The sequence below is a fragment of the Trachypithecus francoisi genome, unplaced genomic scaffold (assembly GCF_009764315.1).
Source record: "Trachypithecus francoisi isolate TF-2019V2 unplaced genomic scaffold, Tfra_2.0 Lachesis_group18, whole genome shotgun sequence".
Classification (NCBI taxonomy): Eukaryota; Metazoa; Chordata; class Mammalia; order Primates; family Cercopithecidae; genus Trachypithecus; species Trachypithecus francoisi.
In genome coordinates, this window is record NW_022681463.1 from 43195645 (window position 1) to 43211101 (window position 15457).

General features: G+C 37.0%; 1 protein-coding gene across 5 annotated transcripts in view; it reads left to right on the forward strand.

Annotated features, from left to right (window-relative positions):
* The window catches only part of DIS3 (DIS3 homolog, exosome endoribonuclease and 3'-5' exoribonuclease), a 32146-nt gene that overhangs the window by 6428 nt on the left and 10261 nt on the right, over window positions 1–15457 (forward strand). For all 5 annotated transcript variants that reach the window (XM_033177566.1, XM_033177565.1, XM_033177567.1 and 2 more), the window contains 9 exons: window positions 366–530; window positions 1684–1797; window positions 1921–2058; window positions 2903–3049; window positions 3467–3583; window positions 3847–3948; window positions 4592–4656; window positions 4750–4834; window positions 6832–6959. In XM_033177566.1, coding sequence (XP_033033457.1) covers window positions 366–530; window positions 1684–1797; window positions 1921–2058; window positions 2903–3049; window positions 3467–3583; window positions 3847–3948; window positions 4592–4656; window positions 4750–4834; window positions 6832–6959 — 1061 coding nt within the window. The remainder of the gene's footprint in view (window positions 1–365; window positions 531–1683; window positions 1798–1920; window positions 2059–2902; window positions 3050–3466; window positions 3584–3846; window positions 3949–4591; window positions 4657–4749; window positions 4835–6831; window positions 6960–15457) is intronic.

Consider the following 15457-nt stretch of genomic DNA (forward strand, 5'->3'; position numbering starts at 1 on the left):
GCATGGCATTTCATTTAATGTTCAACCCAACCTATAAAAAACTAGGTAGCGTACTCTTACTTGACCAATCAGGACCTTGAGATTTAGAGAGCATAAATAATTTTTCCAAAGTCTCTTGGTACTAGCGTAAGTTATGATGGAGCCATGAACACAAGCTGTATATTCTGACTTACGTTTTTTCTGCCTGATATTGAGAAATTAAGGTTGTGAAATTAGGGACACAATAGAGAAAGAAAATCTATAAAGGAGGAATAGAGATTCCATAGAGGCATTCAGAATGTATGTAAATATCTGTTAGATGATCTTCCCTTTAATATATTGCCATTAAAAATATTTGGGCTCATGCCCTCTGTTGTTTTAAACAGATAATCTTACAGGGACTGAAACATTTAAACAGAGCTGTTCATGAAGATATTGTGGCTGTGGAGCTTCTCCCCAAGAGTCAGTGGGTAGCACCATCTTCTGCTGTTTTACAAGATGAAGGTCAAAATGAAGAAGATGTGGAGAAAGAAGAAGAGAGAGAGCGAATGGTATGAATCTAAGCAGGATTTTTTTTTTGTGTAGCTTTGTATTATTAATATGTCAGCTTTGGAAGACAACGGGTTTCATTGCTTTCAGATTTATTGCATAAAATTATAGTTTTGTATATTTAACACATGTCATACACATGTTTTTTTTCTCTTCTATGTAGTTTTATTGTCTTAATTTGCTCAAATAAATGGGTTTAAATGCAAACAGACTGTTAATACGAGTATGAGTTAATACAAGTATGAAACTGAAAATCTGTAACATTCAAGTATGTTATTTGACTTAGTGAGGTTTAGGTAAATACAAATTTAAAATTTTCTGAAATGCTTTAGGTAATGTTTTAGGAAATGTTTTAGAAATGCTTTAGGTGAAATTCCCTTAACATAATAGATGTACTTCTGGGCCATTATATTTGGGCAACTTATCTGGTACCATATTTATTATGAAGAGAATACTTTCAGTTATTTCTTATGATATAAGCTAAGTGTACTTGATATGACCTATTTATTTCTGTATTTTATAATTACAGTAATATAAATTGTTGGAATACATGTAATAGTTTTTGTATTCTTCTTTTTCCATCATTTATATACATTGCTCTGGAGTCTCATTGTGTAATTATCCATGGAGAGTCCAGGCCTTTGGATAGTGTTAAGAAGTGAAATACCATAGGAACTTTTGTTATTTCTAATAGCAGACACTCTTTATTTGGGTTTTTATTTTGTATAAGGAAGAATCTTTAGAATGAACAAATAAAGGTCCAAAGGGACCTAGTCACCATACCACATAGCTAATTTATGCAAACTAGTACTCAAAGCCTAGTCTAATTCCCAGACCTGTATGTGTATTTTAGTCAGTAAATCCTCATGTTAATCCTGAAAAGTGTTAAGTTCTAACATGTGTATTCAGTTATATTTATTTATTTGTTTTTGCTTTTTGATTGTTTTGTAGTGCTTTATTATCAAGAGAGATCTGTCTGTGGTTTGGTTTGGCATGTTCTTGTCTAGAATTTTGAAACATCAATATTCTGTAGTCTTATGTCATAATTTACTGCCTGAATGGATTAGTATCCATGTATGTATTTTGATTTTGAAAGGAAATTGCCTGATAATACTTAGAGGAATATAACTGAACATTATTATTTTTATATCTCAGCTTAAGACTGCCGTAAGCGAGAAAATGTTGAAGCCTACAGGCAGAGTTGTAGGAATAATAAAAAGGAATTGGAGACCGTATTGTGGCATGCTTTCTAAGTCTGACATTAAGGAGGTGAGTAAAGAGCATTTACTGTGTAATAAAAAAAGATAAACATTTAGTAGAACTTATAGCCTTTCTTTTGCCTCCATCCTCAGATGTTTTTTGTGTAAAATCTTTATTCCTAATTTTTGCTAGTCAAGAAGACATCTCTTTACACCTGCTGATAAGAGAATCCCTCGAATTCGCATAGAAACCAGACAGGCTTCTACATTAGAAGGACGGAGAATTATTGTTGCTATTGATGGTTGGCCCAGAAATTCCAGATATCCAAATGTAAGCTTAAAGTATTAATTTTATTTGGGGACGTTTAATTAAAATTTTGTGAATAGTATTTCTGCTTTTAATAAAAATGGAATCACTTTTATGTAGGATTTGTACTGAAATTTAGAAATATTTCACAAAGTGACCTGGTAAGTAGCATATTTACTTTGAAAATTAATTTTATGAAATTCCAGTGTAAATCATTTGGTTACTTTTATGTAAATTTCTTCTTTTTGAGAGAGAGTCTCACCCTGTTGCCCCGGCTGGAGTGCAGTGGCGTGATCTCGGCCCACTGCACCCTCCACCTCCCAGGTTCAAGTGATTCTTGTGTCTCAGCCTCTCAATTAGCTGGGACTACAGGTGTGCGCTACTGTGCCCAGCTAATTTTTAGTGGAGATGGGGTTTCGTCCTGTTGGCCAGGCTGGTCTTGAACTGGCCTCAAGTGATCCACCCGCCTTAACCTCCCAAAATGCGGAGATTACAGGCGTTAGCACTGTGCCTGGCCTCTTTTATGTAAATTTTTAAACCAATGACTTTTATTAATCATGGCTATGAAAACTGAGTTCTATACAGATTCTAATCAACAAATTTTGAAAAGATTATATTGGAAGCACATTTTAAATTTGAACGTTAATGAGAAATAGATACTTTAGAATGTAAGAGCTGGACCCTTACGAAGTTTCCATCATATATCAGTTGAGAAGTCTTATCTAATATACCAAAGGGTCATTTTTCAGAAGTCATTTTGGGAATATTTAGGAATACTGAGATGATATGTAAATGCTGAAGAATTTAATATGATAAGATGTAAATTTGCTGTAAAATACGCATTTCTAACAATGCCTCTTGGTTTCAGGGACACTTTGTGAGAAATTTAGGCGATGTTGGAGAGAAGGAGACTGAAACAGAAGTTCTGTTACTTGAACACGATGTTCCCCACAAGCCTTTTTCACAGGCTGTTCTTAGTTTTCTGCCAAAGATGCCCTGGAGCATTACTGAAAAGGTAACTTGAAAGTAATTTGTAGTGACTTTATAAATTATTATATCCTCCCTAGTTTTGTCTAATTTCTGTATGTGTTTTTAAATATGTAGACACCACAGGCCCTCTTTTCCTGCATTTTGTTCGGTCTAGCATTTTTAGGAATTACAGAAGAAGTTATTTGCTTCTTTATTGAAAGGTAAGTTTGTCTGTGGGGCAGACACTTGCATATGTTAAATGTTTCAAAGGGAAGGAAACCATTAGTTACAAATCATACGTGGTGTCTCTCTGCTCCAGTGCAGGAAAAAGAGATGTGGTTGTCATCAAGAAAATACAGCTAAATTGTTTTTGTATAAGTATTACTGATTTCACAAGAGCTATTAATATGTTGTAGTTGTGCTTTGGAAATAATTTATTTGTTTATAATTTCATGTCTTCTAGGACATGAAAAACCGAGAAGACCTGAGACATCTGTGTATTTGTAGTGTAGATCCACCAGGATGTACTGATATAGACGACGCTCTACATTGTAGAGAACTCGAAAATGGAAATTTGGAGGTATAAATATGTAAAAATGTCCTTACCTAAATGTAGTTCTGTTCTGAGTTCATTTTCTTTTGACCTAGAATAGAATTTGCTTGTTAATTACTCTTGTGAAGTATAATTATAGCTGCAGACTATTGGCCATGTGTCAGAAGTTGAAATGGCAGAGGTGACTGAGTCTTTTTTGAATTTAGCTAAACTTTATCTTACTGAAACTCCCATTAGGTCCATTTACCCAGTCAAGCATATTGACATCCTTTTATTTTTATCTTTTTAAGGTTGGTGTTCATATTGCTGATGTGAGCCATTTTATTAGGCCAGGAAATGCCTTGGATCAAGAATCAGCCAGAAGAGGAACAACTGTGTATCTTTGTGAAAAGGTAAATGTATTGAATTTAAAAATTTAGCAATCATAGACACCTAAAGATTTTTAAACAGCCATGAATTACCTAAGAAAAATACATGGAATAAGATGGCTTTCAATCACTAAATATATAGAAAATTTTTGTTACCAAGTGGTTCAAATAACAAGTAAAGTATTAGGAAAGTCAAGGGGAAGGTTAAACTTAGTCTCTTAGTGATTTATTGTCAAAGTTCTTCTTTATACTTTATTTCCATAAAAGTTTAGTTTCTCTTTTCTTTTTTTGGTATTTTAAAAACACCTTGTAGTTTGTATTAAGCATTGGAGAAAGGTCCAGTCATAGAGTGTCAGTTATCAAGTATAAACTTACACAGACCAGAGATTTAAAACTTTCAGAGGAGAGCTGGGTCGTTAGTATAGAGGACTTAAACTTAGATTAATTGGCATGAAGTCCAATTTTCCTTCATAGCTTTCCTTTAACAATTTTGTGTAAGTACTTTTATAGAAACATTCTTTTTATTTGACTTTTTCTCAATTATCCTATTTATAAAAACCAGAACACTTTTCTTTCCTTGTTTAATTAATATTATTTGAGAATAGAACCTCAAATAAATGTATGGATATAGCTAAGTAATCTGTGGTTCTATTTTTATCTTTTGCAGAGGATTGACATGGTTCCAGAGTTGCTTAGCTCTAACTTGTGTTCCTTAAAATGTGATGTTGACAGGTACTTCTGCATGTTTTTTTTTTCCTTAAAGACATTGTATTTACTACTTTAACCCAATTCCCATTAACAAATACTCTGTATTTTCCTTCATAGGCTGGCATTTTCATGTATTTGGGAAATGAATCACAACGCTGAAATCTTAAAAACGAAGTTTACCAAAAGTGTTATTAATTCAAAGGTTCGTTTCATGGCTACTAATCTCTAATTTTTAAACTTTTTGGTACTTTTTTGAAAACTAAATAAAGTTAAATTTTTAAAAGATTCGTGTATATGTATATATACACATATGTAAAAATATATATTTGAAAAGGGATGTTATGTATAATAGTTTATATTTACTTAACCTAAAATAGAAAAAACATATACATATAAATGCCTGTGATATAAACATGGTCTAAAAATGTCCACAGCTGCAGGCACGTGCTTACACACATACAGATGCACTTAAATTTACACTAAAACTCATTTGGCTCTTTGCTACCTACTCTCGGAGAAGAATGCAGAACAGGCCACCAGAGTCTTATTGCCAGCTTTCTTGACCCACCTAATACCAGGCCACAGTAACCAGCCCCAGCCTCGGTGCCATCACCTAAATTTGAGATTGCTGCCCACTTCTTGAGAATTTTTCAATCAAGCTGGATGCTCTTTTGAACATGTAAAGTGGGTACAGATAAATGTATTTCAGTTTGGGTCGGTGAGGGGGAAGAGTCTTTCTAGGCAGAAAAACAAATGCTAGGTCTGTGCCCTCAGGATAGAATGGGGGCATTGTTATAGCAAAATTAAGAGGGTTTTTTTTTTTGTCCAGTTATCTGCTTAATTTTTAATGTGATTCAGAAATTAGTTCATGTTGCAGTTGTCCTGTATTCAGAAACTTACAAAGTATATATACTTGAGAAGACCAACTGTTGGTTTTATGCCTTAAGTCAAGAACCTTAGTAATTGAAGCTGTTCCTACTTATAAATGGTTAGTGTTTTAAAAGTTAGCAGGTACACTGCTTCTTTCTTCACATTTTCTCACAGAAATGATATTTAAGTCACTGTTGGATTTCAGTAGAACTAGCCTGAGATCTTGTTTCTTCGGAATGGAGCCAGGTTGTCCTTCTTGTCCTTTTCCTTTTTTTTGTACGTCTCCCAAGAATCCTTTATGTTCTCTCTTATTTTGCCCTACATCTTTCTTCGAGGTTTGCCACGCCCCTTATCTTCTAATGATCTGTTTTCCAAACTTAACCTGTTTTTTCTGGCCCTTTGGCATCCTTGCTGTTCTGCTAACTAGTGGTTGCAAAGAAAACTGTTAGACTGATAAAGAGTGATGTGTGAATTATTTAAGCCATCACAGTTTGTACTTAGTAAGAATGACTTTTAGTTCTTTAAGACTTTTAGTTCTTTTAAGACTTGGTCAGAATAACCAGTATAAGACTTGGTCAGTATAACAAAATGATAAGAAAACAAACCTAGTGAACACACATAACATAAAACCTCTTTCAGAGGGGAAACTCTTAGTAGATGAGTTGGCTATCCCAGGAATCTGACCGCACCTGCATTATCTAACTCTGTTATGCTCTTTCTTCTTTTCACTTATGAAGCTACTCTTGTAAGCAAGAAAAAAAAAAGAAAAGAAAAAAATGGTGGATTTCTCTGAGAGAAATAGGAACAGAAGCAGTTATTTGTATATTTGCATTGTTTATCATTGGGGATTTAACTCTTTTCTCCTATGATTTGTCTGGTTTTTACATACTTAATTTGGGTATTTATTAGATTTCCTGCAAAACATGATGTCTCACCTCCTGTAGTCTTAATTATTTGCGGGAGAATAATTATCTTGAAAGGATTTCACATTTGTTATCAGAGGAAGAATCCATCTAACCTTTATGTTTTATCATTATCTGGGTATTTATACAGTAACTGGAATATGCAAGTAAAGTTTAAAGTTTATTTGCTAACAACATTGCCATTTTACCTTTTAAAATATGTTTTTTTATGTTGTATAATGCCTCAGATAAGAATTAATGAACCAGAAATCATAAATGTGTAGTATCAAAGCTAAGAATTTCTGTTTCGTTACTGATTTTAGGTTTTCTGAAATCATGGATTTTATGTGGTTAAAGTAGGAGGACATATTGAAAACCATATTTCTATCATTTATAAGAATTACATAACATACAATTTCTTTTTTAGGCATCTCTGACTTATGCTGAAGCTCAGTTGAGAATTGATTCAGCAAACATGAATGATGATATTACCACTAGTCTCCGTGGACTGAATAAACTAGCTAAAATTCTGAAGAAAAGAAGGATTGAGAAAGGGTATATTTTGTTTTTCATAGTATTAAGATAATTTTTATACTCTTTACATTGTTTGATCATAGGCAATAATGAATTATTTAAAAGGGTGAATAGAGACTCTTGTTTCTTCTAGCTTCCATTCATTCATTCATTCATTCATTCATTTATTTGAAATGGAGTTTCACTCTGTCACCCACGCTGGAGTGCAGTGGCACAATCTTGGCTCACTGTAACCTCCACCTCCCGAATTCGAGTGATTTTCCTATCTCAGCCTCCTGAGTAGCTGGGATTACAGGTGCCCATCACCACGCCCAGCTAATTTTTGTATTTTTAGTAGAGATGGAGTTTCGCCTTGTTGGCTAGGCTGGTCTTGAACTCGTGACCTCAGGTGATCCACCTGCCTAGGCCTCCCAAAGTATTGGGATTACAGGTGTGAGCCACTGTGCCCAACCTCTAGCTTCCTTTTAAGTGTTAGCAACTTGATTCTGGACTGATGTTTGGTCAAGAGTTCCATCCTTGTAATTTGTTGTGTTAAAAAATTGTGTTTGAGTTAAAGATACTGAAGAAATTCCAGGAAGGCAAGAACTCCCTAAGACTTCTGTAAATTGTTTCTAATTTTAATTAGAAATAAGTTTCCAGATTGGACATTGGGTTTCAGAGGTTTAAATAAATGGAGATTAGGTCCTCCTTGCACTTTAAATTTTAGAAATTATTTAATTCAGCCTCCTCATTTTTTAGGCAATTAAAAGTGCATAAAAGGAGTCTTCCCAAAGATCTGACTAGTAATAGATCTGAGTCTTTTAGCTGTTAGGGCATGGCTTTTGCCTAACTACAAAAGGCATAAGGTATAGAGTATTAACTCAGGCATGTTGAAGGAAACCAGTTAAGAGAAATTTTACTCTTAAAAGACGTTGTTGATTATCAGAGGAAACCAAGTACATGAATATTCCAGATGTTGGTCTCAGAGTTCCCAAGTCCACTTAGGATAGGGTCACAAGCAGTTACTAAAGGTGTGGTGAGTGCGGATTGTACATTTGTGTCATTTCATAAGATGTACCTATTTAAATTCATTAAAATTAATAAAATTAGCAACTTAGTTCCTTAGCCTTACTAGCCATATTTCTTTTTTTTTTTTTTTTTTATTTAAGTTCTAGGGTACATATGCACAATGTGCAGGTTTGTTACATATGTATACATGTGCCATGTTGGTGTGCTGCACGCAACTCGTCAGCACCCATCAACTCGTCATTTACATCAGTTTTAACTCCCAATGCCATCCCTCCCCGCTCCCTGCTCCCCATAATAGGCCCCAGTGTGTGATGTTCACCTTCCCAAGTCCAAGTGTTCTCATTGTTCAATTCCCACCTATGGGTGAGAACATGTGGTGTTTGGTTTTCTGTTCTTGCGATAGTTTGCTGAGAATGATGGTTTCCAGCTGCACCCATGTCCCTACAAAGGACACGAACTCATCCTTTTTTATGACTGCATAGGATTCCATGGTGTATATGTGCCACATTTTCTTAGTCCAGTCTGTCACTGATGGACATTTGGGTTGATTCCAAGTCTTTGCTATTGTGAATAGTGCTGCAATAAACATACGTGTGCATGTGTCTTTATAGCAGCATGATTTATAATCCTTTGGGTATATACCCAGTAATGCGATGGCTGGGTCAAATGGTATTTCTAGTTCTAGATCCTTGAGGAATTGCCATACTGTTTTCCACAATGGTTGAACTAGTTTACAGTCCCACCAACAGTGTAAAAGTGTTCCTATTTCTCCACATTTTCTCCAGCACTTGTTGTTTCCTGATTTTTTAATGATTGCCATTCTAACTGGTGTGAGATGGTATCTCATTGTGGTTTTGATTTGCATTTCTCTGATGGCGAGTGATGATGAGCATTTTTTTATGTGTCTATTGGCTGTATGAAAGTCTTCTTTTGAGAAGTGTCTGTTCATATCCTTTGCCCACTTTTTGATGGGGTTGTTTGTTTTTTTTCTTGTAAATTTGTTTGAGTTCTTTGTAGGTTCTGGATATTAGCCCTTTGTCAGATGAGTAGATTGCAAAAATTTTCTCCCATTCTGTAGGTTGCCTGTTCACTCTGATGGTAGTTTATTTTGCTGTGCAGAAGCTCTTTGGTTTAATTTGGCTTTTGTTGCCGTTGCTTTTGATGTTTTAGACATGAAGTCCTTACTTATGCCTATGTCCTGAATGGTATTCCTAGGTTTTCTTCCAGGGTTTTTATGGTATTAGGTCTAACATTTAAGTCTCTAATCCATCTTGAATTAATCTTCGTATAAGGAGTAAGGAGAGGATCCAGTTTCAGCTTTCTACTTATGGCTAGCCAATTTTCCCAGCACCATTTATTAAATAGGGAATCCTTTCCCCATTTCTTGTTTTTCTCAGGTTTGTCAAAGATCAGTTGGCTGTAGATGTGTGGTATTATTTCTGAGGGCTCTGTTCTGTTCCATTGGTCTATATCTCTCTTTTGGTACCAGTACCATGCTGTTTTGGTTACTATAGCTTTGTAGTATAGTTTGAAGTCAGGTAGCGTGATGCCTCCAGCTTTGTTCTTTTGACTTAGGATTGTCTTGGCAATGCAGAGTCTTTTTTGGTTCCATATGAACTTTAAAGCAGTTTTTTCCAATTCTGTGAAGAAACTCATTGGTAGCTTGATGGGGGATGGCATTGAATCTGTAAATTACCTTGGGCAGTATGGCCATTTTCACGATATTGATTCTTCCTATCCATGAGCTTGGTATGTTCTTCCATTTGTTAGTGTCCTCTTTGATTTCACTGAGCAGTGGTTTGTGGTTCTCCTTGAAGAGGTCCTTTACATCCCTTATAAGTTGGATTCCTAGGTATTTTATTCTCTTTGAAGCAATTGTGAATGGAAGTTCATTCATGATTTGGCTCTCTGTTTGTCTGTTACTGGTGTATAAGAATGCTTGTGATTTTTGCACATTAATTTTGTATCCTGAGACTTTGCTGAAGTTGCTTATCAGCTGAAAGAGATTTTGGACTGAGACAATGGGGTTTTCTAAATATGTAATCATGTCATCTGCAAACAGGGACAATTTGACTTCTTTTCCTAACTGAATACCCTTTATTTCTTTCTCTTGCCTGATTACCCTAGCCCAAACTTCCAACACTATGTTGAATAGGAGTGGTGAGAGAGGGCATCCCTGTCTTGTGCCAGTTTTCAAAGGGAATGTTTCCAGTTTTTGCCCATTCAGTATGATACTGGCTGTGGGTTTGTCATAAATAGCTCTTATTATTTTGAGATACGTTCCATCAATACCGAATTTATGGAGAGTTTTTAGCATGAAGGGCTGTTGAATTTTGTCAAAAGCCTTTCTGCATCTATTGAGATAATCATGTGGTTTTTGTCTTTGCTTCTGTTTATATGCTGGATTACGTTTATTGATTTGTGTATGTTGAACCAGCCTTGCATCCCAGGGATGAAGCCTACTTCATCATGGTGGATAAACTTTTTGATATGCTGCTGGATTCGGTTTGCCAGTATTTTATTGAGGATTTTTGCATCTATGTTCATCAGGGATATTGGTCTAAAATTGTCTTTTTTTGTTGTGTCTCTGTCAGGCTTTGGTATCAGGATGATGTTGGCCTCATAAAATGAGTTACGGAGGATTCCCTCTTTTTCTGTTGATTGGAATAGTTTCAGAAGGAATGGTACCAGCTCCTCCTTGTACCTTTGGTAGAATTTGGCTGTGAATCCGTCTGGTCCTGGACTTTTTATGGTTGGTAGGCTATTAATTATTGCCTCAATTTCAGAGCCTGCTATTGGTCTGTTCAGGGATTCAACTTCTTCCTGGTTTAGTCTTGGGAGAGTGTAAGTGTCCAGGAAATTATCCATTTCTTGTAGGTTTTCTAGTTTATTTGCGTAGAGGTGTTTATAGTATTCTCTGATGGTTGTTTGTATTTCTGTGGGGTCGGTGGTGATATCCCCTTTATCATTTTTTATTGCATCTATTTGATTCTTCTCTCTTTTCTTCTTTATTAGTCTTGCTAGTGGTCTATCAATTTTGTTGATCTTTTCAAAAAACCAAGTCCTGGATTCATTGATTTTTTTGGAGGGTTTTTTGTGTCTCTGTCTCCTTCGGTTCTGCTCTGATCTTAGTTATTTCTTGCCTTCTGCTAGCTTTTGAATGTGTTTGCTCTTGCTTCTCCAGTTCTTTTAATTGTGATGTTAGAGTGTCAATTTTAGATCTTTCCTGCTTTCTCTTTTTCTTTTGTGGGCATTTAGTGCTATAAATTTCCCTCTACACACTGCTTTAAATGTGTCCCAGAGATTCTGGTATGTTGTATCTTTGTTCTCATTGGTTTCAAAGAACATCTTTATTTCTGCCTTCATTTCGTTATGTACCCAGTAGTCATTCAGGAGCAGCTTGTTCAGTTTCCATGTAGTTGAGTGTTTTTGATTTTCTTAGTCCTGAGTTCTAGTTTGATTGCACTGTGGTCTGAGAGACAGTTTGTTAAATTTCTGTTCTTTTACATTTGCTGAGGAGTGCTTTCCTTCCAGCTATGTGGTCAATTTTGGAATAAGTGTGATGTGGTGCTGAGAAGAATGTATATTCTGTTGATTTGGGGTGGAGAGGTCTGTGGATGTGTATTAGGTCCGCTTGGTGCAGAGTTGAGTTCAATTCCTGGATATCCTTGTTAACTTTCTGTCTCGTTGATCTGTCTAATGTTGACAGTGGAGTGTTGAAGTCTCCCATTATTATTGTATGGGAGTCTAAGTCTCTTTGTAAGTCTCCAAGGACTTGCTTTATGAATCTGGGTGCTCCTGTATTGGGTGCATATATATTTAGGATAGTTAGCTCTTCCTGTTGAATTGATCCCTTTACCATTATGTAATGCCTTTCTTTGTCTCTTTTGATGTTTGATGGTTTAAAGTCTGTTTTATCAGAGACTAGGATTGCAACCCCTGCTTTTTTTTGTTCTCCATTTGCTTGGTAGATCTGCCTCCATCCCTTTCTTTTGAGCCTATGTGTGTCTCTGCACGTGAGATGGGTCTCCTGAATACAGCAAACTGATGGGTCTTGACTCTATCCAGTTTGCCAGTCTGTGTCTTTTATTTGGACCATTTAGTCCATTTACATTTAAGGTTAATATTGTTATGTGTGAACTTGATCCTGTCATTGTGATATTAGCTGGTTATTTAGCTTGTTAGTTGATGCAGTTTTTTCCTAGCATCGATGGTCTTTACATTTTGGCATGTTTTTGCAATGGCTGGTACTGGTTGTTCCTTTCATGTTTAGTGCTTCCTTCAGGGTCTCTTGTAGGGCAGACCTGGTGGTAACAAAATCTCTAAGCATTTGCTTGTCTGTAAAGGATTTTATTTCTCCTTCACTTATGAAACTTAGTTTGGCTGGATATGAAGTTCTGAGTTGAAAATTCTTTTCTTTAAGAATGTTGAATAGCGGCCCCCACTCTCTTCTGGCTTGGAGAGTTTCTGCCAAGAGATCTGCTGTTAGTCTGATGGGCTCCCTTTGTGGGTAACCCGACCTTTCTCTCAGCTGCCCTTAACATTTTTTCCTTCGTTTCAACTTTGGTGAATCTGACAATTATGTGTCTTGGAGTTGCTCTTCTTGAGGAGTATCTTTGTGGCGTTCCCTGTATTTCCTGAATTTGAATGTTGGCCTGCCCTACTAGGTTGGGGAAGTTCTCCTGGATGATATCCTGAAGAGTGTTTTCCAACTTAGTGCCATTTTCCCCCTCACTTTCAGGCACACCAATCAGACGTAGATTTGATCTTTTCACATAATCCCATATTTCTTGTAGACTTTGTTCATTTCTTTTTCCTCTTTTTTCTCTAGACTTCTCGCTTCATTTCATTCATTTGATCTTCAATCATTGATACTCTTTCTTCCAGTTGATCGAGTCGGTTACTGAAGCTTGTGCATTTGTCACCTATTTCTCTGATTTTTATCTCTGTCAGTTCGTTTATGGCCTTCTCTGCATTGATTTTTCTAGTTATCCATTCAACCATTCTTTTTTCAAGATTTTTAGTTTCTTTGTGCTGGTTACGTAGTTCCTCCTTTAGCTCTGAGAAGTTTGATCGACTGAAGCCGCCTTCTCTCAACTCGTCAAAGTCATTCTCCATCCAGCTTTGATCCGTTGCTGGTGATGAGCTGCGTTTCTTTGGAGGGGGAGATGCGCTCTGATTTTTTGAATTTCCATCTTTTCTGCCCTGCTTTTTTCCCATCTTTGTGGTTTTTTCTGCCTTTGGTCTTTGATGACGGTGACGAACTGATGGGGTTTTGGTGCGGGTGTCTTTCCTCTTTGTTAGTTTTCCTTCTAACAGTCAGGACCCTCAGCTGTAGGTCTGTTGGAGATTGCTTGAGGTCCATTCCAGACCCTGTTTGCCTGGGTATCAGCAGTGGAGGCTACAGAAGATAGAATATTACTGAACAGCGAGTGTTGCTGTCTGATTCTTGCTCTGGAAGCTTCGTCTGAGGGGTGTACCCTGCCGTGTGAGGTGTCGGTCTGCACCTAGTGGAGGATGTCTCCCAGTTAGGCTACTCAGGGGTCAGGGACCCACTTGAGCAGGCAGTCTGTCCATTCTCAGATCTCAGCCTTTGTGCTGGGAGATCCACTGCTCTCTTCAAAGCTGTCAGACAGAGTCATTTACCTCTGCCAAGGTTTCTGCTGCTTTTTGTTTACCTATGCTCTGTCCCCAGAGATGGAGTCTACAGAGACAGGCAGGCCCCCTTGAGCTGCAGTGGGCTCCACCCAGTTCGAGCTTCCCCGTGGCTTTGTTTACCTACTTAAGCCTCAGCAATTGTGGGCGCGCCTCCCGTAGCCTCGCTGCTGCCTTGTAGTTAGATCTCAGACTGCTGTGCTAGCAACAGTGGAGGCTCCATGGGTGTGGGACCCTCCCGTCCAGGTGTGGGATATAATCTCCTGGTGTGCCGTTTGCTAAGACCTTTGGTGAAGCTCAGTATCAGGGTGGGAGTTACCCAATTTTCCAGGTGTGGTGTGTCTCAGTTTCCCTTGGCTAGGAAAAGGGATTCCCTTCCCCCTTGCACTTCCCAGGTGAGATGATGGCTCGCCCTCCTTCAGCTCTCGCTGGTGGGGCTGCAACAGCTGACCAGCACCGATTTTGCAGACTCCCCAGTGAGATGAACCCGGAACCTCAGTTGAAAATGCAGAAATCACCCGTCCTCTGTGTCGCTCACGCCAGGAGCTGGAGGCTGGAGCTGCTTCTATTTGGCCATCTTGCTCTGGTCCTACCAGCCATATTTCAAGTGATCGGTAGCCACATGTGACTAATGACTATCATATTGGATAGGGCACACATAGAGCATTTCCATCACTGTTGAATGTTCTGTTGGATAGTGTTTGAGGTAGTTCTATACCTATGTCTACTAACACCTCCGTTTTCAGGGAATTTTTTATGTGATCTTAAATATGCAACCTGAAACTGAAAGGATCATTTGAGCGTGCTAAAACCCAGTGGACGCTATTAAATTTGAGCAAAACTTTCACACAAGCTTGTCACTTGGGTACAAGAAGAAGATAATTAATTCTTTTTGTGTGACACAAAACACCAGTTTTTTTTTTTTTTTTAAGCAATGTAAAATGCCAATTGAAGCTGTATTTATTTTAATAGTTTTAAAGTAAGAATTTGCATTTGTAACATAGCTTTTTAAAACTGGAAAGGATTTTTTAAATTTCAACAGTCCGTATTTTTAATTTGGTTAGTAGATGGTTGCCTACTGGGAAAACATTATTGAATCATTTTAGTCTTAGGGAGAATTGAAAAAAAAAGATAAACTATCTTTTGCCGCCTTAAAGTATTAATACTCATGGGTAGACATAACATTTTATGTGTTCTATGAGGAAAAATGATCAAAATGTGATAAGTATACCTTGCTTTTTATGTCAAAATACATTAATAAATACATATCAGACCTGATGTAGAGCCTTGTTTTAAATGCACACTACAAGGCAAGAAAGGAATCTTTTTGAGATTCTCTTTTTAGTATGTGTTCCTACTATAGTTCTTTTAATACAGGTGAAGAATTGAGGAAGACAAGGACTTAGACTTAGTATTTCACTTAACTTGCTCCATCTTATTTTAAGTTTTCTCCTCCCCTTCTTTTTCTTCTCCATGATTGTTCAAGGTTGCCCAGCCTCATTACAATTTTTAGTTTTAGGTTGATTTAGAGCTGACCTCATGAAAATTATGTCAAGGTATAAGAAACATTAGACTTGCCTTCCTTATGGGAATTTACTTTCCGAAGGAGAGCTTGCCAGCTCATTAAATGAACCATGTGTGTAAAGTCCTGAGCATGGATTGTTTATCTGACACTTAGCAGTCAAATATTAATAGCCATCACTACTTGTAACATATTAGTGATAGTAGGTTATCAGTTGCTTCTCTGTTGGTGTAATCTTTGTGGAGGATACTTTTGAACTGTGGATCTCCTGGTGTTACTAAGCTACCCACAGTAGCTTCCCTTTTGCCCCTCATTGTCCCCTGCCCCAATAACT